The 26685-nt window shown below is 33.6% G+C and overlaps 2 protein-coding genes and 2 long non-coding RNA genes across 5 annotated transcripts; 1 reads left to right on the top strand and 3 right to left on the bottom strand.

Annotated features, from left to right (window-relative positions):
- Positions 1-955: 955 nt before the first annotated feature.
- On the bottom strand, positions 956-10859 carry LOC117240661. Its single transcript, XR_004494760.1, has 3 exons — positions 10845-10859; positions 8347-8349; positions 956-3147 (listed from the first exon to the last, which is right to left on the bottom strand). It is a non-coding gene; the product is annotated as an uncharacterized LOC117240661 (long non-coding RNA).
- A 1967-nt stretch (positions 10860-12826) lies between these two features.
- LOC117240662 lies at positions 12827-14053 on the bottom strand. The gene is made up of 2 exons (XR_004494761.1): positions 13592-14053; positions 12827-13517 (listed from the first exon to the last, which is right to left on the bottom strand). It is a non-coding gene; the product is annotated as an uncharacterized LOC117240662 (long non-coding RNA).
- A 135-nt stretch (positions 14054-14188) lies between these two features.
- On the top strand, positions 14189-16216 carry LOC117240659. Its single transcript, XM_033506688.1, has 5 exons — positions 14189-14657; positions 14734-14842; positions 15042-15242; positions 15319-15528; positions 15605-16216. Exons 1-5 carry the CDS (start codon positions 14506-14508, stop codon positions 15659-15661), a joined length of 729 nt encoding a protein of 242 aa, XP_033362579.1. The 5' UTR covers positions 14189-14505; the 3' UTR covers positions 15662-16216.
- Positions 16215-25923, bottom strand: LOC117240657 (D-3-phosphoglycerate dehydrogenase). Of its 2 annotated transcripts, XM_033506684.1 has the most exons (7): positions 25830-25923; positions 24053-24193; positions 18722-18873; positions 17575-17927; positions 17241-17459; positions 16714-17151; positions 16215-16608 (listed from the first exon to the last, which is right to left on the bottom strand). In XM_033506684.1, the coding sequence occupies exons 2-7, from the start codon at positions 24185-24187 to the stop codon at positions 16364-16366; spliced, it is 1542 nt and encodes a 513-aa protein (XP_033362575.1). In that variant the 5' UTR covers positions 24188-24193; positions 25830-25923; the 3' UTR covers positions 16215-16363. The 2 variants fall into 2 exon arrangements, with proteins under 2 accessions (XP_033362575.1, XP_033362576.1); XM_033506685.1 differs by lacking the exons at positions 24053-24193; positions 25830-25923 and adding an exon at positions 19264-19389.
- Between the last annotated feature and the right edge of the window lie 762 nt (positions 25924-26685).

Below are 26685 nucleotides of genomic sequence, written 5' to 3'. Positions count from 1 at the left end.
TCGTTGCTACTCACAGTACACCGAAACGAATATATCTTTTTAGCTTTTTATTTCGCTTCTTTTAAATTTTATTCCGAGTAATTATACATTAGGCATTATCTTATGTTGTTATTTTTATTATTATTATTATTATTATTATTATCATTATTATTATTATTATTATTGTGACGTTATCATTTATTATTTATTCTATCGTTTCGCGTATTTGACGATTTTTGAGGGAAAGTTAACTTATTGCCGAATGAAATTTAAAACTGACGCCATATACTGTGAGGATGATCGGCTTGAATTTAGATGATAATGACGGTGGAATGTGCGACCAATTACGCCTAAAATCGAACCTCGTTTTTTAAGGGTTAACGACAGCTTTTTTTTTATAGTATTGTTCAGTACCTACTATCCTACGAGCGTCGGGGACAGTTGCGAAAAATCGTCTTATTTTCTACTCAAAAGATTTCTTAAAATTGTCTCTTGCACCATTATTTTTTGATCACCCTGCATTATCGAACATTATATTTTTTCCTTTAAAAGTACAGACTCTTTTTAACCGAATGAAAAAGATGTGTAACCCAATTGTGTACGCTTTTTTCAGGATTTTTAGATAATCACTGCGATGGTATTAATTGATTAATTGTAGAATCGTGCCGATAAGCGAATTAATTAATTATTTAATTAATTAATTAATTAATTAATGGATTAGTTAATTCATTCTGGAGGTATTAAAAAAAATATCAACGCGCATATGAAAAGTCTGGAGATAAATTAACATGTTTCTTTCTTTTTCATTTATTATTTATTTTTAATCTGAAACTGTAGAATTTAATTGTATTAATTAATATATATGTTATATATATAAAAAATATATATATATATATATATGAAATGCATATGTATATTAATTAATTGTATGAATTTAATATATGTTTATATTAAGATGTTTACTTTTTTCTTCTTTATTTCGAAAAAAAAAAAAATCTCTTGGTTGCTTTCGTAATTACTTAATTATGTAATCGTTGAGTGAGAATTCGAATAACGAGTGATTAAAACGATCATGGGTGTTCTCTCGTCTTTTTCTGATAGCTATAATGATAAATAGAAATAAAGTTATTTAAAATCAAATTGAACATTTTCCTTTTTTTTTTTCAATTTCCCTAATACAAATTCAACCGGCTTTCAATAATTTATCATTTTCTTTGCAGCATTCTTCGTTTTCGCAATTCTTTTTCAGTTGCAGAACCGGACCATTTTTCAGTCTCAAAGTGTAATCATTTTTTTTTTTACTAGGTAACCGCGAATTATTTTAAACAATACGGAACTCTCGCTATCATTTCCTTGTCTATTAAGAAAACGTAAGTAAATGGCACAGGTTTCCTTATTTCTATCGCATTACTTTGCGTGTTGAATTTATTCTCTGATCTATTCTTTTTGTCAGTACGCTATTGAAACGGCGTGCAAGTTTATTTCTGTTCGAACAAAATTATGTTACTTTGTACGTTCTGTGTCCTTTCTTCTCCTTTTAGTTTCGTTAAACCGCTCCAATTTACAACGGAACGATTACAATTCAGTGAGCGAGAAAAAAGTAAAAATTGTCCAACGATTGAGCTTCTTTTATCGTATCAATTTGCTAACGTGTTTACTTAAAATGAAGAGTTTTATAGCATTTATTGAAATCTCAGAATTCATGGTATTTTTTACTATAAATGGAACAGGAAATATTCGTTAAAATATCGATGACAATTTTTCGTTGAAATTTTACTGTAAAACATATAGAACAATTTTTTGTACATAATTGTACTACAATTGGTACGAATGTAATTGTAATTTTTGAAGCGCCTCGAAAGAATTTTCTGTTGATGATATATTTTTTGTGATAATTTATTTATACTTGTGTAAAGTTAATATCGATATTTATAGCAAACCATACAAAATTCTAACATATCCGTTTTTTCTCCATAATTTATATGTAGAATTAACGTGCATTAATGTATTACGTACATATTGTTATAAAGCAATAATACGGTTAATTATCAATTACCACTGCTACTAAATGTTAACGATGAAAAATTAATTTAATTTTTGGTATTTTCCTAGTAGTATTTTTTCCCTTTTAGAAATTTTGAACGACGATTTCAAAATCACTTTTTTTATAAAATGTCTATCTTCTTATGCGTAATGGATATATTAACGAACAAATAGTTTTTGTTAGTCGAAAGACGTATACGGTGATTGCAAAAGATATTTCTACACCGCTGTATTTATTACGTTGCATTTATACGCCAATTAATTATATCCATCTATAACAAATTTCCATACCATTTAATAATAATTTCATATGCTTATAAAAATATGGAACTGAAACGTAGAATCTAATAAACAGGATGCTTCGTTTCGCATTCAATCAAATAATTTTCGGCTAAAAATAAGTACGTATGAATCTTGTAGCCACTGTATGTATGTACATAAATTACGATGAGCGGGTGAACAGGTGGTGCTATCGTGTAGAGAACATTATTTCAACGATGTACTTTGAACTTAGTGTTCTGACAATTTGTTAAAATTTGTTCATAAAAAGGTACCCCCCCTACGAGCGTGCATATACGCAATTCCAAGATCATGCCATTTTTCGTAACGAACCGAATAAGAAAGTAGCAAGAATTTCGCCTTTTGCAAATTAGCAAGAACATAACGTGATCAGCGTAACATTTCGAAACGCTAACATGTGATGTCGAAACAAGACAGTATGTAACTGTGAACCGTCCCGTAAAATTTTTATTTGGCTATCGAGATTTCTACTACATATTTCCGATATACGCATCTTTCGTTAAAGCCTCTTAATATTCTTCTTTGAAAATGGTAAATAATTTCATTACTGAAACAGATGATACATAATTTTATTAACATCTATTACTCACCAAATGTAATGTTAATCATGTCTTATTTTTCTATTTCGTGCTACACTCTAAACGTTTACCTGTGTTTTACCGACAAACTTATAATGAGCAACGTGACACAAGTTTGGTAATATCGCTTGCGATATTTGTATGACAATCAATTTTATAAAGATACCTTATATAACCTTGTTTTCAGCATGCTGTCTATATTGTTTCTTGTCCTGTGATGACAGAGAAATAGCACAATGAAAATAATCTGAAACTTAATCGAATAAAAGTTTTATTAAATCAAACAAATATTTATTACGAATGTGAATGACTTTCTGTACATTTGTTGGTTACGTTACGAATGCGCATTTTTATCGACATACATATCTGCATTGATGACTATAAATGCAGAGAAAACATTAGTTGTCCTTTTTCATTAGAAAAAGTCGAGATGAACGCGTGTAAGACTAAACCGGTGTATAATAATGTGCAACTATTTGGTGATAATCTAACGACTCCGTATTTATAAAAGCGAGTCTCGTATCTATTTGTTTGGAAAGATCGGGGAAAATGAAATAAGAGAAGACTTATCGTCGCCATGATGTTCAAAATCGAATTGAACGCTTACGATAATTACCTTATTTCCGAGATTTCCGAAGTATTACATGTATTTAAGAGTGTTCCATATCATCGTCTCTCCGAATATTCTCTTTCATTCTTCTTTTATTTTGTTCCTTGAAAATATTCATCGTTTCCTTGATAGTTTAGAGAAGAAAGGAAATATCAAGAATAATTTATAACATGATATTATTTGCTCAAAAAAAGCGCAATAGGAAATGGGGAAAAACAGGCCACGTGAAGTATAGCAGACAAAAATAACTATACTTGTGCCCTCTACGCATATATTTCTCTTTTCGTCGAACTATATTCCCGTTAAAAGTATTTCAACAAAGTATTTTAATCGGTGTACTTAATCGCAAAGATGAAATACACAAGTACGAATGGAAAGTGTAGTAATACTGTACATTCATATAATGGTGCAACATAAAAGAAATGAATATCCCTAGATTTAGCGATAAACGATATATCAATCGATACTAGCGACTATTAAAAGCTGCTTCGTTACTAGTGTGTAAATTTTTCAAAGTTTATCATCACATATGTACATGTATAATAATCTTTACATTTCATTTCTCTCATTTATTTGCTATCCAGTAAATTTCGCGAATCAACATCGTTTCTGTTTAATCATTGGAATATTGAAAATTTTTTTTATAGTATTATTTTCTAGGGTTCAAAAATTTATTCTACTAATGCAAATCAGTTTATGTTCCAATTACCGGTATAAAAACGGCCTAGGAACGACAAAAACGGGTACAATTATGAACTATTTTCATTATTTACATCCCTTTTTATTAAAACAAAAATGTTTCCAAAGTAGGACGTAACGTCATTGTCACCGTTTGATGGAAAATCCCTGAGAAGTGTTTCTTAAAAGCTTTTCGATAATGGATAAAAAAGAAATAAGCAAGGTACATATAATCAAGAAACTTGATATGAGATTTAATAGTTATTCCTCCTTTTCTTCGATTAATTTTAAATTTTCTTTTCTTTTTTTAATTAGACATAAACAGTGATATTAATAAGAGATTCTAGTCTTGCTCGCTCTTGAAAACAAAGTAAAAGGAGACTTTCATTCGGTGGGACACCAAAAAGATGTTCTTGAGAAAAAAAATATTACGTTCGTAAATCGAAATTTACCGCGCTTGGAAGTTATGAAACATAGGTTATAGTATAACGAACCGTAGATTGTAATCGTGGGATGTCGTAAATGGTAAATCAAGAGTATTTACTTACGTTGAAAAAAAAAAAAATGAAAAATTGACAAAAAATATGTATAAAATCGCGGTAAATTTAAAATAAGGCGAATAAGATTTAAACAGGCAGATTAGTTTTAAGAGATCACGAGAGATTTCTATTTAGAGAAATACTCTTAAGAGAAACTGTCAAATCGAAGAGACGAGAGATGTGATTTATCGATTAGAGACAATTCTAAAATGGAATCGAGAGAGAGAGATGAAATGGTACGAAGCTTTGTTGTAGCCTTGCTACGTTTCAAGCAACTCCACGAATGACGAATTAGAAATCGAAGCCTAAAAAGACGCGTTTTCACCGATACAACGCGATCAATTATGTGCGTATATTATTTAGGTTACCTCTAGATTACAGACAATCATTTCATCGACAGCTTAAGCAAGTTAACCTTGCGTACATACTCACGCGTTCAAATCATCGACATTTAATTCATATTTATGAATATAGGTTTGTCATCATCATCATTGTCCTATTTCGATTTTTCTTAATTTATATTAATTTTGTCTAATTCATTTTTCTAGTGTAGCATTATTTTCAAATATATCACATATATTTCAAAATGTCCTCAGAATAATTCAGTCCTATGTTAAGAGAACATCAAAATCATTAAAGAAGGATCTGAAGGTCTAAGAATGGAAAGTTACAAAAATAACATTTAGCCATTGTTTGACTAATGAGTGTAAGCACATAAATTTGAAAGAAATATTTCAAGTTAAGTAAATAATAAGTACACTGATGAAGTGGTCTCAAGTTGCTTCAATTCAAGTAGCTTTATTATAGTATATACCTCTAATAATAATTCTTTAGTATATATAATAATAATTATCTAAGAATTCAATATATATATTGTACTAACAATATAAAGTCACGATATAAAGTTAGTAACTTAGTATAACTTAAACGAGGCATGACAGTATAAGTGTGATATAATAATATTTTATCATTTTCATCATTTCTTACATAAAGAAATGAATGTATTGATGGAAAATATCATCGATGATTTAAACGCGTGACTAGACAGAGTGCCGAAAAAATTCGATATCGATGAAAGCATCGTCGAAATTATCGAAAATGTTGTGAAATGATCGTCGATGACTTGAAGGTAACTTAAAATATTATTCGATGCAGAAATACTCGAGAATAATCGGTTAACGATTTAAAAAAGAAAGGAGAAAACGAGGCGAAATGCCGCTTGTGAAACGGTATTTGAAAGTGTGTGCGCGTCTGTGACCACTGTACCTACACCGTTAGGCCTTACTTTAGAAAAATCATAAAGAATCGATACTATTTAAATATTTTTTCCAAGTGGGTAGCATTCATTGTAACTTGGCGTCATTTGAGCAACAATCAGAACGTAAAATAACAAGGAAGATTTTGCTTTGCCAACATCGAGGGAAAAATATCAAAGAAACGTATATTTGCTCTGTGTGTTTCAATACAAAGTAAGGTATTAAAAGAATGGCAAGGGACACGATTCAACTTAATCCATCATAAATTTCAATTCTTCCCAAACTGTTGAACCGTCCTTACGATCTTCATCACAACGCATTGTCCCGCGATTTGTTTCCTTCTGTGATTTTACACTCTTTATTGTGACTATATATCAAGTGCCAATATAGCAGGGAACAATAATAATCAAAAGAAGAAAACGGCGAACGTTTTTTCTACTTGTCGTGACTTTTATTTACGATCGACGTAAATCGTGTGATATCTTGGAATTTCGAAAAGACATCAAACTAGCGTAAATAGTTCATTTTAGGAGGTTAGGTATCTCGAAATGCACAAGCAATAATAATGACAGGAAACATGTAATTCTCTAAAATTCAAGATCAGTTTTACTTGAAAGAAATACATTTATTGTTTCATCGATTAATAATATAATAGTATTAGTTACATAATTAATTAATTGAACATGAAAAATCAATAATTTCTTAATAATAACTTTCTATATTTATCTGATATTCTGTAAATGTCTTAACATTTATGAACAGCTGTGTACTCAATTTTAATATAGTAATATTGTACGTTTGCTATGATAATAGTACAATTACCATGATACTTATTTCCAACGAATAAATTCTCGTCTTCTTGGAAGAGTGTGAAATTTGTTTCAACGAAAACTGTATCTCAATTGAACTATCGATTTCTAAATACAATCACACGCGAGATCAAACTAGAACATAATAGAAAAATCATCGGAAGTGCCGTAATATCGACTGAATGCATTATTTTTTTAACTAAAAAGACGCTCTTTCTATGAAGCATATAGTTGACGTATCGAAGGTGTCGATGAAAAATTTGACTTTTTAAATTTTTTTACCCATGTGTCATTATCAAACTACGTAATAATTAAAAGGCTATAAGTAGATAGCGGATTTTTACGTAAATTCACAATTTTGGGAATATAACCAAAAAAATTAGAATCTCGGTAGAAGATTATTTTACCTATCAAGTATCATAGAAAGTATTATACTTTGGATATTTTACATATTTTTTCATATCACCTTTATTCTGTGCAATTTTGCACTTACAAATTTCCTATAAACACAACAAAATCCGCAGTCTAGCTATGAAAAAAACATTTCTTACAATAAGAACTTATCATTGAATTTACAATTATATTTTTCCATAGTCGTGGAGATAATAATTCATCTCCAAAATTTGAGACTGACTGAGAGCAGATTAATAATAAACTGCGAATATAAATATTTTTTTAGACTTTCCTGCTTGACAGCATTTCTCTGATGAAGAGGTGAAAACCACAGTTCGATTAGTAGAATCGTGTCCCTTGTTAAATTTCATAGCTCTCGACAAGGGGGGCAATCTTTTTCCCTGATAACTACTACAGTTACAGTTTCATCCTGTGTATTCTACGAGTTGTTTTTTCCAATTCGAAGATCCTTGATGTTTGTTTCGTGATTTTACCGAATATATATTCGTTTTCGAAAGCTAACGAATCAAAGAAGACTTTCAGTATCATTGGAGATAACGTTAAATATCTATACGTAACTAACGACTAACGATTGTACAGGGTACTTGATACTTGTTTGAAATTTCATTTCATTCGCTTGTTCGGAACTCTAAAGTCTAAGAATTCCAATCATCGCTTTAATATCGATTATACTGATCGTGATTAGAGGTAAATAGAATAAAAATAATCATTCGTTTAACTGCCCGACTTTTATATTTCAACGAATCCCAATGAGTTTGAAAAGGAAAAAGAAGGTTTGATACTTCAAAAGACTATTACGACGACAGGTTACCTTTATTTCTTTATTCGCTCTTTTCTTTGAAATATTATTCTGAAGTCAGAAATTATTTGAAAATATTAAAGACACGAAGAATGATCTCTTTATCTTGATTATCACTGAAGAATATTAATCTATGTTCTATAGTTTTTTCTAACATATTTTAAACGCTTAGTCGAATATTAATTAAGATAAGTATTTTTTTTTCTAAAATTCTCTCTTTCGTATTGTTCGTGTATTAATAGATGGTTGAGGGATTCAAGGTTTGTGAATGATCACAGGAATACAATTAAACATAATTCCCGCTTAAATTATTTAATTATCACAATTTGATTGGATCTTACTCGCTAATTGTGTCAAGTTTTCCTTAATTCATACGATTCTCTTTGAAAATTATTATATTCCTGTAACATATGGTGTTTCCGTGTACAGCGATGAACGAAAATATTGACAGCAGAGGTCAGATTTTATGCTGTAGAATTCCATATAAATTTGTAAAACGTAAATTTTACTAGTATAAACTTTAAATACATATGTATATGGTAATTCAATATCATTAAAATACAGTTTACTTGTGAAAGATAACCAAATGTCCAAATACGATTTTGACATTTTAACGGCAATGTACATTTCATTGAGAAAAGGAAAGTTTCATTGAAGTAACAAGTAATAAATAAATATTATTTTATCCACGATTTACGAGTATTATAGGATTCAATTCCTCTGGCTTTTCTTGGTTGATCGAACCATTTCTGATTATTCCATATTATATTTATAACACTGATCCTCCACTCATCAAATCAATATACAGTGGAACTCCATTTATTCTCACTTGGAGGACAAGCAGCAGTTTATATGTATAATTGTAGTTGACGTAACACCAAGAGCTCACCAACTACTTGTTATTTTGTGTTCACATAACAGGAGCTCGCGTTCGACTAAGTAAATTCAAGCAGCTAAAGTCCAGTTAACGAGTCGCATTAATTAAAATCTCTTTGAGATAAATGAAGTTCTACCGTATAATGATCGATCTAAACGTTCAAGCAATGGAACTGTAATTAATCATCGCGAAGGGTAAGCTGCGAGTGTGATTCCAAGATAAAAACGTCTCGATAGAAGAAATATTGTATTTCATGTTTCCTCCTTCCCTTCTTCCTCTCTCGCGACACGAGAAAGCTACGCGTTTATATCGTATAAACATACATACAGGGTGTTCCACCAGTGAAGCTATACTCGCAGGTTCTGGAACGGCCTGTATAAACAGGAGTTCATTTGACGAATTGGATTATTTCCTTCCAATCGGCTCGATTCGTTTATCCACGGGCATTTTCGCGATCTATAACGATGTTTGTGATACTAGATAATTTGTAATCTTATTATAATCAAACTAACCATCAGTTGTAAGCTTTTCTCCCTTCGCTTTCTTGCAAACTAGTCGAACGACAAATCGTGTACGAAGTTAGTTAACGTTTCACCGCGTGTATCTCGATTACGATGTATAATCGCCGTATCGATGTATAATGACCGTCAATATACATACACAGTATCGCGTGTGTAAATCGCGGAAATACGAACGATCAATGTGATTCGATCGCACGGTAGCGATTAAAATTCAGGTACCGTAATCGCGTTACGTTCTTTGTTTGAAGTGGTTGCAAGTAGCTTGCACGAACCTATTGCGAGGTTTCATATGTACGTAAGACGGAGAACGGGGAGAAGGTGTTCTTAAAAGTATTAAAAATCGGGGAAAGATAAAGTTAAAACGAGGGATAAGTGAATGGACAGTTTTGACGAAGGAACGAAGGAAAACGAAATAGAAGAACGACGGGAAACCAAAAACAGAAAATAGAGGAACAAAAAAAAAATCTTAGCTTATAAACATAGAGGACTGCAGAGAGTATTTTTTCTAGGAATGTTAGTGGACCAGCCAAACAAAAAAGAAAAATAAATAAAAAAAAAATAACAATTGAGGAGGACGATTGCGAGGGAGTAACACATACGGAGATATTTATTGAAGCGGGTAAGGGCGAAAGCATAAATGTGTTTCATAAGGTATGATGTATCTGAGAGAACAAAAAAAAAGTGTTTAATATCTATCCAAAGGATATAAAAAAATGCGAACGTAATTTCTATAAACTAACTCTAAAGTGACACGAGCATTCTCTGGTTTAAAGTTTATAAATCATTAAGAGACAAATATCAGATATTTTTTAATGGCGGTACAATTAATTGCTAGAAAAAAGATAATGAAAAAAAAGTAAAATAAAACGAAAACGAAAGAACTGCGTAACTTATTGGAAAACGCGTGTAATTCTCCCGGGCCATTCGAACATGGAGCAAAACTTTTGCAAATTAAAAACTGATTCGATAAAAAGAAGAGCAAGCAAATAAAGTAAACTAATAATAGTAGAGGTTAGGTAAGGGCATCGATAAGCTCGTATTTCTTGTTTCAATTAAACCGTATTTCCTATCTTTCATTTGCCGCATATGCCATACCTTGTAGGACACTCTGTACTCGTTACTATGCCGGTGTAGTGTCCTGGAAGGATGTCATACGTAGCAAACAATTTTCTTCTAACCTCTTTGATCACTTCTTCTATTGTGCAAATCTATTTCGTCCATTTTGTATCTTCTTACCGCTTCTTTATCTCTACCACTTCTCCTTTTTTCCGCTATAGTGTTTAGGTTTACTCTTCACAACGTTATCGCATTTCCTCCTTTTATCGCCTTTATCGTATTAAACGTTGCAATTAGACTGCGGATTTTCATGTGTCCGTATGGCAAGTTGGTTAGTTGACAGTTCATAAAATTCAGAAAATCTTTTAACATGTGTCTGAGAAACGCATATTTCAAACGTCCCAACAACCCAACATCGAACAGACACGCTTATTTATAGTCACTTAACTTGCTTGTCTCTGCCGGATACGTTATCGTTACAATACAAATTACACTACGGTGTAACAATATCACAATAGAAACAATTTTTCGCCTACAGTTCCATTCATCAAGATTCCTTTCGTTCTACTTATAGAAATACAAATTTCTATAAATATTCGCAGTCCGATTGCAACAAACTTTTCCTATGACGCATGCGGTCGTTTCTAAAAATGCAATAGAATAAATGGTCATGGATTAGGAGAACATTGTGAGTTATATGATAGTCTTCCAAAGTACCACACTTGCATAGCGCTGGACTCGCGCGCACACACGTCTGCCTGTAACGTGTGTGTGTCTGTGTGTGTGTGCGTGCGAGCGAATGAACGAAGAATAAAATAACAAAAAAATTAAAAAGCAAAAAAAGAAATCAACGGCTAGAACTAGCGAACTGCACGAAAGGAATTTCTCACCGACATCTCGGGCGAGGGTGGGGACAGGGGCGGGAACGGGGGTTTGCGTGATATCGACCGATATTCGAAAGAGATCGATGAGAAAGGAGCGATCATACAACGCGAAAACGATTGTCTAGTATTTAAAGAAAAAGGAGAAGACGAGGAAGAAGATGTAAGAAAAAAAGAAGATTCTCGATATCTGTAGTTCGTAATGTGTCTTAAGTTTTCCTTCCGAAGCTAGTAAGAAAGCCGAAAAGAAGAGAGACGTAAAACTCTTTTAAGAATGTAAAAAAGAAAGCAAGAAAATTCCTTTATGGATGTCGCGTATAGTAGAAGAAAAAAAGAAACGAAGTGAAAGAAAGAAAGAGCGTTAGGGGAAATATGTGGGGGAAAAAGCGATGCGATAATTAAAGAAGAAAAAAAAACAATAATATTATAAGCAACAAAAAGTGCTTTTATGAAATACAATATTATTTATACCATCCTGATGATATATAAATATATATCTATATATATATCTATATACACTATATGTATTCGAATTAGATTTATAAGATTATAAGAGATAAGATATGAATTCATGTACCGCGTAATAATACAAGGGTATAATAAATATCATATATGTATACATATAAACACATACATACGTGTACATGTAATGCACTAAGTGTAGGGGTATTACGAATAAACGAATAAATATGTATATGTATATGTATATATATATAGTTTATACATACGTATGTATTTATTTGTTTATTTGTATGAAAACTATCATATATAGATACGTACACACAAGTGCGCGCGCGTACACGCATGCACGCAACGGCACGCACGCACCCACGCCGCAAAAAACACCATTAAGAAGAAAATCTCAGATTACAACCAATATAATAATACTAATATTGTAATAATGCGTAGTATTATGTTATAATTAGTACTGTATTAAATAATAAAGGTTGTCCTACATGTGAACATACCAATTATTTATTCGTAACCCTGTCCGGAGATATCTATAATTACCTACGATATAATTTGAAATTTAATTAAGCTTTAATTTGAATTCTTACACATCGAAAAGAAACGCCTGAAAGACAAAGAATTAACACTTTCCTTCGAGGATACCATGACGATGAAACGTTATGAATAAAATTACTCAGTTACACAAATTATTATACAGAAAATTATGAATTGTATATAAAGTTGTACGATTATTGTAAACTTGCACATTCGATTGAATAAAACGACCTTATTTTGCAAATGGACAAAGTGTTTAATCACTAGTTATTTTAAAACCTTCTCATTATCCATATCCTTAAATACTTTCCAACTCTCATTAGTTTAAGTTATCAAAAATGGCGGAAGAGTTTGAGAAAATTGGTAAATATTGGTAGGTATTAAAAGAATATTAAAAGAATATTAAAAGAATATTAAATAGTATAAGCGTCACGTCCCGCACGTCCGTAGCGCGAAAGTAAAATTGATAATTTCTTTCAAATCAAGATAATTTAAAACGTTTATTTGAAATCGTGTTTACAGTATTTGAAGAGAAAGGCAGTTAAACCTGCTAAAAGCTATATCTTGCGAAAACTTATCTAACTATGTTTTTATATTTACCTAACTATATTTTTATAACGATAGTAAGACAATTTAAATTGTAAACAAAGTCGGCAGTTTGAACAAACGTTGGGGATTTTCCCAAACATTTTCAAAAGGGAGACCCCGACGTTTTTTCATCTCTGACAGATATAAATAAATGTAGTGACTCAGAGAAATCAATAATTAATTACCGCTCGTCAACCGAATAATTACCATTCGAGGAGTTAGTTATCATTTTGTCAACCGAAGAATCATCATTTTGTTATACGAAGAATTACCATTTTGTCAACCGAAGAATTTTATATCCGTCAGTCTGTCAATCAATTGTCAATATTGAATTCGAGTAAGATTTGAATAAATCATTACACATTGTTAATTTACTTTCGAACAACCTTAATCCTCTCTCGTGCCAGTATTCCTGCACATAGCAAGTTTAGCCGAAAGTTGGAACTTATTGCCAGTTGCATTAAACGTCAGTTAACGTTACCTTCTCGTCGGTAACTAAATAGAACGTAACAATAAGACGTAACTGAATCCCTTTGAAATTCTCAGAAAGGTTGAGGATTCCTGATGTTGCGCCAAAAGCAATCCTGTAACAGACAGAAGATAATATTAGTTTAACCTATCTTATAATATAATAAATTAAATCTAAGAATATTATAACCTTTTCTGAATAATATTAATAAAAAAATAAATTTATTTGACTCCACAGAAATTGCTGAAATTAATTAACAGGTATCACGTTAGTGGTTTTATTTACTGAACAGAATTTGCAAATGTTTATTTATCTCTTTCGATGTTTAAATGGAATATAGGAACAAAGTTCAGGATCTAATTAGGATGATATACGATTGCGAAAGAAGCAGTGAAAAAATGGAACTAATTTATATATCTTTCTTCGTCGCACAGTATACCCTAATCTTGTTAGGATTGCACGATCACACATTTCTCCTCTTATCTAACCTATGCGCATTTCTCCCACCAAGAGCGCTGGAGACGAGGTGTGCTGATAATGCAGCCGTTCACCACGAGAGGTCCTTATTCTCAGTGTACATTTTTTGACAGGATTTCGCTTGACGATTTCCCTACTAATCTCTCCTTCAGAATCACAGAAATAAAACTAATTTCAATTAATTCCTCGCTGTATTCCTTTTTTAATTTTACCACGTATCTATTGATCATTATTAGGGTTATTAAGGTTGTTGAATTTGTGTCTTCACAATATATAAACATATTGGAAAATATAGGGTACAATTTAAAAAAATATTGATGACCTTGAAATCCTGTAACGAAATAATCATGATCGTTGTATAGTGCGGAAATAATCGCTAATTATGAACATGTCACCAAGAGGAAAGATAATTTTGGAATTGTGTATGAAAATTAATAGTTTCCCGTCGCGCCTTTATTCAAATTGTTCCTAGATTAGTCGATCGGATGATACACGAAATCATTTATTTTGTTTAAAATACGTTTTGTATTATTGCATAAAACGAAGAGGTTAGTGTTAGTGACACCGAGTGTGGCAATGTTTTGACTAATAGCAGTGCAGTTACGCGTAGATCAGTCTTGTCAAAAATGATCAAGAAAAATGAGATTTTGTTTGTGTTTGCATCACTTTTAATAATTTTTTGCGAGCAAACTTCTTCAGAATGTAAACAATTAACGAGTTGCTCGTGCATGTTTCCAAACTGGCAAGGGTACAGTTTGATGCCGCTGGTTAATTCAAGGTCGGTGGATCGAATATCCTAACCTCTTCATATTTTGCTCGTTAACTTTTATCCGAAAAGAAATTTTTTCTTTTAGGTCTATAAATAGTACCGAACAGAATTGCGCTTTTTTCTTCCATCCTTGTACAAATAAGCGACTGTCGAACGATCAAATGAGCGAATGTTACAAAGGAGATGGGGCTTCTGTAAGGAAATGTTTAATGAATATGCTATGGAATTTTCTCGTTTGCTCTAATTCTATTATCGATGTCATTCAACGTACAACGATTCACGATAGTATTTGAATATTTTTAGAAAGCTTTTATGAACATATTGTACAAAACATTGTGAAAATTCATTGGTACTGTAATATGTAATGACACACTACTACTATCATGATTCCAGTTGTGCGCCACATGCAACAACAATACTTTTGTGCTGGGTAAAGCAGAGGAAACAAAGATAATTATTGAGAGTGACGAATCGAAACCACCTGTTTTCATGTTTCATCATGAGAACTATACAACAACAATAGCCCTGTCATGTTGTAGTTCATGTGAAACACACTTGTACGTGGAATCTCTCAATAAAACTCCTAATGAATATGTAAGTTTCAAATTTTTTAAAAGGAATAGACAGGTGTTTCTCCTAATTCTCTTAAACTCTTGCGTTTTTGTTTCAGCATCTACTCTTAACGTCTACTTATGCTTGTAAAACATTGATGCACTCTAAGGGCCTTTCCATTGGTTCTACATTACTTATTTATCTCTTTGTGATTTCTGGAATATACTTTATTGGTGGAGCACTAACTTTGAAGTTCTTGAGGGGTGCAACAGGTTGGGAAATGATGCCCAATCATAGCTTCTGGCAAAGCCTTCCTTCACTCGTTAAAGTAAGTTAATTAAGACACAATTTAGGTTTTTCTCCATTTGTTTACCCTTGCAGACAATTTAATATTATATTTACAGGATGGAATCACCTTTACTTTTAACTGTTGTCGTCTAGATAGCTACGAAAGAATATAAATTTACATTTTCTACGATTATATTTTAGTATGTTTCAAATGCAATGAAAATTCATAGATTATTGAAGAAAGTATTTAGTTGGCTTAGTTAGCAAATGGACGCGTAAATAATTTTTTAGTTTACTGGTGTAGAATTGTCAATGACTGTATTTTCTAAGGTATATACATTTCTCATGCCTTCTTGGCCCATGTGTATGTGGATGTATTGTATTTATCCCATGAGAAATAATGCGCACGGAGATTGTTGTAAATGCTGGTAATTTTGTGATACATGTAATATTTTATTAATGAGTACTAGCAATATAAAAATATAAATACTTGTGCGTATACATATAACGTATACACATACACACATGCACGTACGCACGCATACATATATATATATATATATATATTTTTGTATATTTTTAGTTTTCAATACATGTGTACGTATTTAAGATTTATAAAGATTTTTAATTACATGTGATCATAGTACAGGTGTATTCACCAGAAACACAACTCGTGTATTTCTTTTTCCTACATTTTCGATTGGAGCAATAAATAATACGTATGCGAACAGAGTCGAACATTGTATTACCCTTATATCTGCATAGATATAATTAATCTATATTGATGTAACAAAAATGTAACTCGATTTGCGTGAAACTGAGTCATACCGAGTTTTAAAATACTGCGCTTTTCTCTTAATTGAACAACATGGGCTTCAGAAGGATTCGATGCTGTCAACACGTACGGAAACTTCTTGATCGGTTTGAATCACCATCCAGCTTCCGCTGGCGTTCAAGTTGCAAACGTTGATGCCTTTTGTAGAGAAAGCGTTCACAATTTTCGCCAGATCTTGGACGTTGTTAGTTTGATACAAGGAGACGTAGTTCCCTAGAGCGATTCCATTGCCGAATTGTGCATCATTTAGCGAGAGCAACAGTGGTTCATTGTTACGGACCGTTCCTGGATAAAATTGAGAGAGAAATAGATCAAAACGATCGAAATAAATATACTGAGAACGTCAAGAATGATAATACATTGATAAAAAGTGTTTTATTCTCATCTTACCTTTGATCTGATGACCTTCAGCTTCAACAACGATTGCTTCCCCATCAGTCGATTCTTTGTGGTTTCCTTTAACATCAATGCCTATGTCCTCAGCTAATATAGGCGCACTTATCAAGTTCAAACCGTTCTTCGTTTGCCCTGATAAAATTCCAACGAGAACGGCTGTGTGGACGAATACTTTTTCTCGCATGCTGACATTACCAACTGTTTGGCTATGTACAATTACATTCAGTTTCCCTTTCAAGAACCGACCGATCAATTGACCCAACTTTTTCGATAGTTCGATCCACGATGCGTTCTCGTCTGACATGGCAGCGTGCAACATTGGTGCATTTACGATTCCGGTAACTGCATATTCTGTCGATTTACCAGACAATGCTAGAAATTGCTGGGCTATCTCTTCGGCCACTCGCTGCTGAGCTTCCTCGGTACTTGCTCCTGTAAGTCAACATTGAGTTACAACGAAGTTACTGGTAAAGATAAAAGATAACAGTTATTTGAAAAATATCATTGAAAAAGGTTATTACCCAAATGAGGAGTAGCGATGACCTTGGGATGTGCGATTAATTCAAGAGTGACAGGGTTTTTCGGTGGTTCTTCAATAAAGACGTCCAAAGCTGCTCCAGCGCAGTGATCCGACTTCAATGCATTCAGTAATGCTTCTTCGTCCACGATACCACCGCGAGCCACGTTTATAATACGTATTCCCTTTTTACACTTTGCCAACGTCGTAGCGTTAATCAGATCTGAAACAAGGTGTATCTATTTGTAAATTAGTTAATAGAACGCGAATAGGTTATTTCTTCCAAATATTTCGTTCCGATACTGTAATGAAAATAACTGAGAAAAATTTCAAAGTACTTCTTGTCTGAGGAATAAGCGGCGTATGTACGGTGATGTAATCAGCTATGGGCCATATCTCATCTAAAGTGAGCTTCTCCACACCAATCTGGTTTGCGATTTCGCACGTGAGTAAAGGATCAAAGGCGATCACACGCATGCCATACGCTTGCATTCTCCGAGTCACTTCGCGACCGATTCGACCCATTCCGAGCACCGCAAGTGTCTTTCCAGATAACTCGAAACCGGAATACAATTTTCTGTCCCATCGTCCTTCTTTCAACGACTGAACCGCCTGAGGAACGTTACGTGCCAGACTAGAGATTAACGCGCACGTCAACTCGCAAGCGCTGATGCTGTTTCCACCGGGTGTACTGAAAAAAATGCATAATTGCTTAGCATTTTATTTAATACACCGTTGACCGAGCGATTTATAATATTTATTTGGAATATTTAATATTTCCAGACAAATTAGCCTTTGATGCAACATAATGTGCCACCTGAAATTTTATTGCACGAATTTGCCAAAATCATGTTCAACAATGTAAATCCTATATATGTTTACCACTTTGCATTTGTACAGGTTTGGCTATCTGCATCTTCAAAGTTGCTGAAAACAGTTTTTTTTCATATTTCAACGAACGTAATAATCAGGTGGCAAAAACTTTCGAATGAAAGAGATAATATCGTAGATGTAAAGAATATTCTTCTAAAATTAAATCTACGAAGTTGAGAGTTGGTGAAAATCTAGCTTACGTCATTCTTAAAAAATGTGCCAAATTTCGTCGTTAAATATTTATTAGTTTTTGCAAAATGTTATTTACAGTGTTGAGTAATATTTACTATTCCTCATATATGTTACCATATTTACTACTCCCCATCACGTTGCTCGACCTTAGGTTTCATCCGATAGATATTTCCAATATCTGCAAGCTTTGTTCGAAGCTTTCTGTTTTTGTTCCTCAACATGATTTTAACAAATTCGAGCAATAAAATTTCAGGTATGTACCATCTTTAGCACAATGTGATCCCTCTTGTGGCTAATTTGTCTGGGTTATTATGCAAAAACTAACGTCCGTGGTTGAAATAATTGTTCTCGTCGTTCAATTATCGTGAGAGTTAACGAAGTTACAGTAACAGAAGAGTAACAGAGAGTAAGCAGACATACTTTAACACGATGACTCCCTTTCTCGTGGCAGCTTGAAGATCGATGTTATCGACGCCAGTGCCAGCCCGGCCGACCACGCGGAGCTTTGGACAACTAGCAAACACATCGTTGACCACCTTTGTCTCCGATCGCACGATCAATCCTTCGTGATTCTGTTTCATACGTATAATTATGTGAATAGTACGTTACTTACAGCGACTGGCGAAAATATTAGTATACATTTAGACATTTTTTTATGTATTATATTATTATATAAAACATTTTGAAATTTCATTAGCACTGTAACGAGACACGGCTACCTTAACTGTTGGTCTAACCTGGAACGGATCTGAAAATGTATACAATAGAAGTTACAAGTCGTAAATACCGTCAAAATACTTGCATGGTTAATTGTTGTCACTACATCAACAAGCCACAATATATAGCGAGACCATCTTTAGCGTTTACGATTGCCAATCGTTCGCTAGGTGTATGTTTGCAATAAACGTTTTGTAATTTCTAATAAACACGATAAAAGCATCGGCAAATCAAATGAAACTTACGATACGTCGATGAGAGGAGCTTTCTAGGGAAACCATTTCGACAAAATTTTAGTCCTATCATTAGGATAGTTATTGACCTAAACATGATTTATTTTACTGTATGGCGGTTACTTATCTGTAAATATCTGGCAATTTTTCAAGACCTTGAGTCTGAAAATTTTTTCTTCAAGTTATTAAATTACGACACTTACGTTTTTACAGTAGAAACTGCCTATCATGTTTATTAACTGATAATTTTTTCAGATTTTTCGAAATGCTGCGTTATACATAAAAAAAAAGAATTACCCGGGCATGTAACAGTGACCTATGTACAGATTTATATAACTGATATAACGTGCACATCGTCTGAGTATTATCATCGCATGCAATTCTAAGTAGCTTTATTTTTATTAAACGAATGAATTTTAAACTGTTCTACCTTTTACTAATCGCAGTATTTGTTCAACTATTAGCTCAACGGTGAAGATTTAGCTGAGTATCGTGTATACCTCATAACGTGTGCGTAGCGTGTATGTAGCATGCGACGAATAACGAGTTATCGTAACGATATGCCAGCAACACTCGATAGGTAGCGCGACTGCCGTTTGCACATTCGCATCAAAGTGTTCTTTTTATTCTCGTGCAGCCATGTATTATTATCTTGTTTTTTCAAGTAACGCGAGTTTATATTGCTTTCTGAATTCATTATTTCTGCCAAGTGTAGCACTGCCTGAAATATTTGGTAGGACCCGGTAAGAATAAATCGTTATTTCAAGAAAAGTAACAATATAGTACAATTTCAAGCGAGATGCCGACATATTCACAGCAAAATCTACAACTTCCATACAGAGTACATATCAAACTCAATTGGCTGCTCAGGAATAAAAGGGCATTTTACATGCTCATATATCGTTGCGATAACCTATTGTTTATCGCACGTTAGATACATGGCACGCATTATAAAATCAGACAGCGATAAAGATTAGCAAAAAGTATATTCACTCGTTTAATAAAAATAGAACTATTTAGAATTGCATATAATACTCGTACGATATGCACGTTACATTAATTATATAAATATATGAATAAATATATGTATATGTCGGAGATGAAAGGACGCCGGAGCCGTCCCCCTGGAACTTCGGGAAAATCCGTAAAATTGCAATTAAAGTTTACAGTCGTAATTAAACAATTTGCCGTTATCCTGCCCAATTGTACTTGTTTCCGATTTGTGATAATAAACTTGGGCTCAAGGCGACCACCAGTCGCCGAACGTAGCCGCGGTCAACGGGACGGGCGTTCCGTCCAACAAAGGCGCGGAGTTACAGTATGACCCTCATTAAAAGAAACACCCATAGAGGTCCCTTCGGACAATGAATACCAAATGTGGAGTACGTACACAGCACAAGCCCAGCCAGCTTGGAGACCCGCTATAAAACCTGGGTTTTCGGCAATTAAGATTTTTGCAATGGACAGGCAGCTTTTGTCCCAAATCGACCAATCGACAGCGACGCCGATCGGAGGAGCTGGCATACCTAGATACACTACCAGAGGTTGTCTCGGTGGTGACGTTGGGACGAACATTCATTCCTTCGGGAGATCTCATCGACGAAGGGACCAACACCGCTTAATCCGCGAGTAGTACACGTTCGAGTCAGCGTCAGTCTATCTCTCCTCCCGTTGACCGCGGATTCGTTACCGGACCTAAGACCAACGTCGCTCACATCGCAAGTGCCCCATCACCGCCGTTGATTGTCGAGTCAGTAGTGTCCCTACTCGTAGCATTAGGCCGCGTCTTCGTTATCACACAACGATGGCCAACTCCAAGGGAGGTCTATCAAACGCCCACAACCCTGTTCCTGACTCTTCTCCGACATATAAATATATATATAAATAAATATATGTGGAGAGCTAAAAGCTACTATTTCGAAAAATCTGAGAAAATTAATAAACACGACAGACTGTACCTGTCTTCTACTGTAAAAACGTAAATGTCATCATTTAATAATTTCGATAAGAAAATTGGCATTTTCAAGCTTTTCCTAATTTCCCAAGAATTGGTGTTATGCGTATTCAGCTATGCTGTTATAATCACGACAGTCGTGTCTCGTTATAGCGCTAACGAGATCTCAAAAAATTTCCCATAATGCGCACGATATATCGATGAAAAAAAAATTGTGTGACAAGCGTTCGAATATTCTCGCGAACCACTGTAAATGCGCTCTTCACGCTCGTCCTGATAATGATAAGCAGTGGCGGATTCAGGTGCCTTTCGCAAGTATGTTTTTCAACCTTCCTCTACGAGATCTAAATTTGCTTGTAATTTATATTTTAATATCTTTGATACCATAACTTAAATAATCTAATTCGCGTTATGTAATTAAATTAATTAAATTAATTAGCAAGTTGACGAGAATGTGGCATTTTTATATTTTGTTGCTCTTGGGGATTCACCATTGATAATGGCCTGTCGGGAGCTATCGCGGAAATTGTATGTCTACGGGCGCACAATAGGAGAGAGGACTCGGCCGACACAGATAAGTACAACGACCCATGTAGCTAAACCGGTATTCACGTTTGTCGACCGAACTGGATCTAGCCGGTTACACCGACTTCGATGTACGCGGCAATTGATCGAGATCAAAGAAAAGAAAGAGGGACGCGAGAACGGGAATAAAGCGGTTTACACACGCTGAAATACGTCTGCGATAGTTCGACAACATCGACGTTTCATGAAACCGCGTCACAAACAGTGCAGTGAAACGAAACTTTACAAACACTACTTATGGCTTCATTAACTTAGATAAAACAATAACTTCGCTTTTCTTTCATTTGGGGATTCAATCATAATTAGCGATTAACACAATTTTTTTCCATTGCATATACTGCTATGGAGTTTTTGAAAAAGTAGTCACAAGCTTTCTGTACGAAAAAACCAATTACTTGGGAAAATCGTTCTTCTGGAAAAGCGATGGGTATATCTGGGTTATATCAACTCTCGGCGATTAAATTCAGTTATTTGAACGTGAACTCGGATTTTACGTACTCTAGCTGTGAATATGAATGTTTGTTTCCCGGGCGAGTTCGGATAAATGAAGTTCCATCGTAGTTTGTAATCTGATACCTATATTCCAATACTATTGCTATATATATATAATAATGTAAGCTATTATTAAACTCTGTTGAACTATTATTAAATTTCGCATAAATGTATGAACATTCGCAATCTACCAATAAACATATTATGATGCTCAATCCTTAAGACTGAAAATTCGGCATTAATGTCACGTTTTACGCCTATTTGAAACTTCTTTACATCAGTATGGGACCTTGCTCGCTGATTAAGATGGAAGATTCTCTTGCTATTGCTAGATGATTCAATTTCGTTAGTCGTGTTGCATATTATACCCTTGTTTAGATACAACCGGGGCACGGCAACCATATCTCTCTTTGATGACAAATTACACGTATAAACAATCGTGTTTGTAATATCGGTTATCGGTTAGAGTGTAGTCGTTGACACCTTCTGAAGAGAATTACCCTGTGTAAATCTATCGACGAATAAGGAATACATAAACTGCATCTAATTATGATGAGAATTTTACACGTTACTACTTCCACCAGATTAATTGTACGTGAACTATGATATGATTAATCTCTGTTTCCATTCTACTGCCTTTCAAATGTATGCCTTATGTGAGAAGAATCCATCAAAAGTTCGACACAGTAATAGTGGACAAATATTTTTGGTAATTATCTAACCCACCTTTCCGATTTCAAGAATTTTTCAATATGTTGTAGAAATGAACATTTTGAACAACTCTATTCTTCACATGAAACCGACCCTTGGCCTTAGTTCCCGAGATATTTGCGAAAAACTGCCCGTACCAATATAATATATTTTGCCTATAATTAATTGTACACCCGTTACAACACGACACGGTGGGCGGATAAAATAGCATCTAACTCAAATCTAACAAAAAATGTGCTAATAATGTGTCTATATGTGACACGGTAACAAACATAGCTGACACGTTCGCCGCCTCGCTCAATTTCCGTTTATATAAGCTACAAACAAAACACAAGGATCAGGTTTGGATTAAGCGTCATTTTATCCGGTCGTTTATTTATTAATAACTCGGAAACTAAGATCGAGCGGCGGTTTCATGTGTAGAAAAGAGTTGTTGTATTCAATAATCATCGAACTCGGTGAGGTGGCTGAGATATTGATATTTACCATATTTCTTCAATTTTGTATACGTTGAAAAATGATGACATACTAGACAGAACATTTTAATTAGGAAAAGCAGAATCAATACTAGTTTACGCATCTTGTTACAACCTGAGTCAGGAGAAATCTCTATGCATGCGTCGCCATATTACAACGTGCGCAGTCGACTGTGTACGCAGCATAGGGGGAAAGTACAGCTAAGCCTAATCGTCGCTAAATCGAAATGGCGTAAACCGGTTTCTCCATTCGAAGCAAGATATAATATAAGCAATAATATAATCGAAGGTGGATGAAAATTGGTTCTGCGAGCAGTTGCCTTATAACAGTGCTAAGAAAATTGTTAATGCCTCATATAACGCACGTAATACATTCACAAAACGGGGTTACGAGTGTTTGACTGTATTCGTAACCTTATGTCGAAAATATCAACTTTTTGATCGAATTGCACCAGATGCTAAATATTTGTACGCATTAGTGTAAGTAGAAAGTAAGTATATAGATCGATCGTGACAATTTCATCGCGTCTATGTACAGAAAACAAGAGAAAGAAAGTTTCGATTAATGAAAGATTGTGTATACCTGAAGCTCTTTTATTAGTTCCTCCTTTGATAGCTTGTATTTAGTGGTGACCGGAATACCGTGGCGAACAAGCAGTTCGCTGCAACAAGCATCCACAGGATCGCTTATGAGAACGCTTCCGAGTGTGCTGAACATGTTATCCTTGAAGAAACAAACAGAACCCCTGAGTGTATTTCTGCCATGTAGATTTCCATTAGATATAGCTAACCTACGTTCGTGTTCTCCACGATTTCAATAGCTTGTGTTCGATATACAGAGTGATTGCATAATAATAGTACAATAGTGCTCGTTTAGCTCGTCAACGTGTTCACTGTCACGGTAGTCGTCGATGACCTATGTTTCTTCTTTACTAAATTTTTTATACACTTATGGACTAAAAAATTTTCAACAATGTGAATCACCTAGATAACATTGCCAGACAAAAGTGCATAAATTTATTTTATTTCAATTAATATACGCTTTTACATTCAAATTGTTCACGAACTACGAAATGCCCGTAAAATTCCACTTGTTACTGAATGCGATGGATTTGATTCCCGTGAAATGAGAATTAACCAACAGTTATTACTTACGTACTCTTTAAAACAGAAAAACTTTTTTAAGTTTGGACGGAACAACTTGAGATTTTTTGACAAGTTAGAAAAATTAGTTTATTCGACGACGTATAAAAATAGTAAAAGTCACTATTTAAAAATTTTTTATCTGAGCCTGTAATAAAAATTCAAATAATACGTTTTCTAGACTTACCTCGGTCATATACAGTTTTATATAGAAATCGATTGATACAGAAACAAGCGACAGATATCAAAAAATATATCAAGACTCATTATAATTTATTATAGGCCGAAAGTCAGTTTCAACCATTTGTAGATCATAGCAACGTTAACGGTTTTCGATAATTACATAAATCTACACAAACAAATATAATTACATAAATCTACAAAATATATTATTTAAATCCTCATTACAGGCTCAAAGAAAAAAGTTGTGAATAGTGACAGTTGTTTTTTTGCACGTTGTCTAGTAAATTAATTTTTCTAACGCCTCAAAAAGACTCAAGACTTTGATCCAATTTAAAGAAAGTTATCTTGTTTTAAAAAGTTATGAGAGCGACTACATGTAAATGTCCGCGTTGAAAGTATAGATAGAAAATTTTGCATTCACGGAAACTATCAGTATAGAACGCATTACCAGAGGTAAATATTAAAGGTCGCTTCATATTATACGGCACGGAACGTCACGTGACGCCAACATAACTTATAGGTCGGTGGTATTCAATAATAGTATAAACAAGGTATTAGAAGACGTGTTTTAATATCTTATCATGCCGATACCGGTGCCGTTTTGTAAGTAACGTGCTTACACTGGTTCCTACCATACAATATAAACATCCGTATTTGAAAATGTGTTTCTGAATCGAATGGTTCCATAAACGTACCGTCTTTCAACAGATGATATAACAGTAGCTATAAAATATATTCACACATAGTTTTATTTATTGTAGCATTTACATACTAATTAACTAAATTGAAGTATATTAAATGTCATGTCATTTAATACTATTTTCGTATGAATACAAAAGTTATATACTATGAAAACAATAAAAAATCGTGCTATTGGAGAATAAGTTTATGTGCCAATATCTTCGTATTATTTAGTAGTATTACATTTTTATATGATTACAAAAATTTGGTACTAGGAACATGAAGTATAGAATCTGACAAAAAAATTTGTACAAATAATGCATTCAACGTTGATTTGATTGACAGATACATACCTTGTAGAACGCCTTTCAGTGCTTCGAATGTGCGTGAAGATTCGTTGAAAACGTAAACTGTCCGTCTGACGATTCAACTGTAAACTGCCTGTTCCTTGGTGATTTATCTTCTTATAGGGGTCTCCCCACTCCCCAATCGCTCGAAACTCGAGCGTCTACCGTCGCTCTTACTCGTTATTTACCGGATTATTGCTCTGCATCAAAAAGCAAATACTGTGTCGGAAAAATCGCGATACTATTTTGTGTTCTACCTATTTGTTATTGGATTATTTATTTTGATTCTTGGTGATTCACGAGTGAATTTTGGATTATGTTTGGCTCACCAAAGGAATGAGTAACTTATTTTGAAGATTATTGTGTACGTTCGTAAAAGGTATTATACAAATTTATTGAGATTTTTTGGTAATTACATTATTTTTATATTTTTATAAACATAACCTAGGAAATAGAATCACAAAAAGTACTTGCATAAAAAGTAATAGAAATAACAGGAAATATTTCGCATTTTTGTGAACATAACCTAAAAAATATAAACTTAAATACGTGAAAATATACAAAATGCATATGATATAGAAAAAATATAGATAAATATGAAGCGAAAGTAGTAATATAGTTGTAATATACAATAGTAAAACAAATCTCTATTTACGGTTTTCTATAAACGAACAAATTACTTAAACTACAATATTTAGCGTACAAATCACGAATCTACTTAAAGTTCTCCAAAAATACATAAACACTCGCAATCTAGTGATCAGAAAATGCGATGGGGAAAGAAAATTCTAAATTGTTTATCTCTTTTAATATCGTTCTGAGAATGAAAGAAGAATATTTTTGCGTACAGGCGCATGATACA

Source organism: Bombus vosnesenskii, unplaced genomic scaffold (assembly GCF_011952255.1).
Source record: "Bombus vosnesenskii isolate JDL3184/JDL3185 unplaced genomic scaffold, Bvos_JDL3184-5_v1.1 scf7180000014824, whole genome shotgun sequence".
Classification (NCBI taxonomy): Eukaryota; Metazoa; Arthropoda; class Insecta; order Hymenoptera; family Apidae; genus Bombus; species Bombus vosnesenskii.
This window is presented reverse-complemented; position numbering and strand designations above follow the sequence as displayed.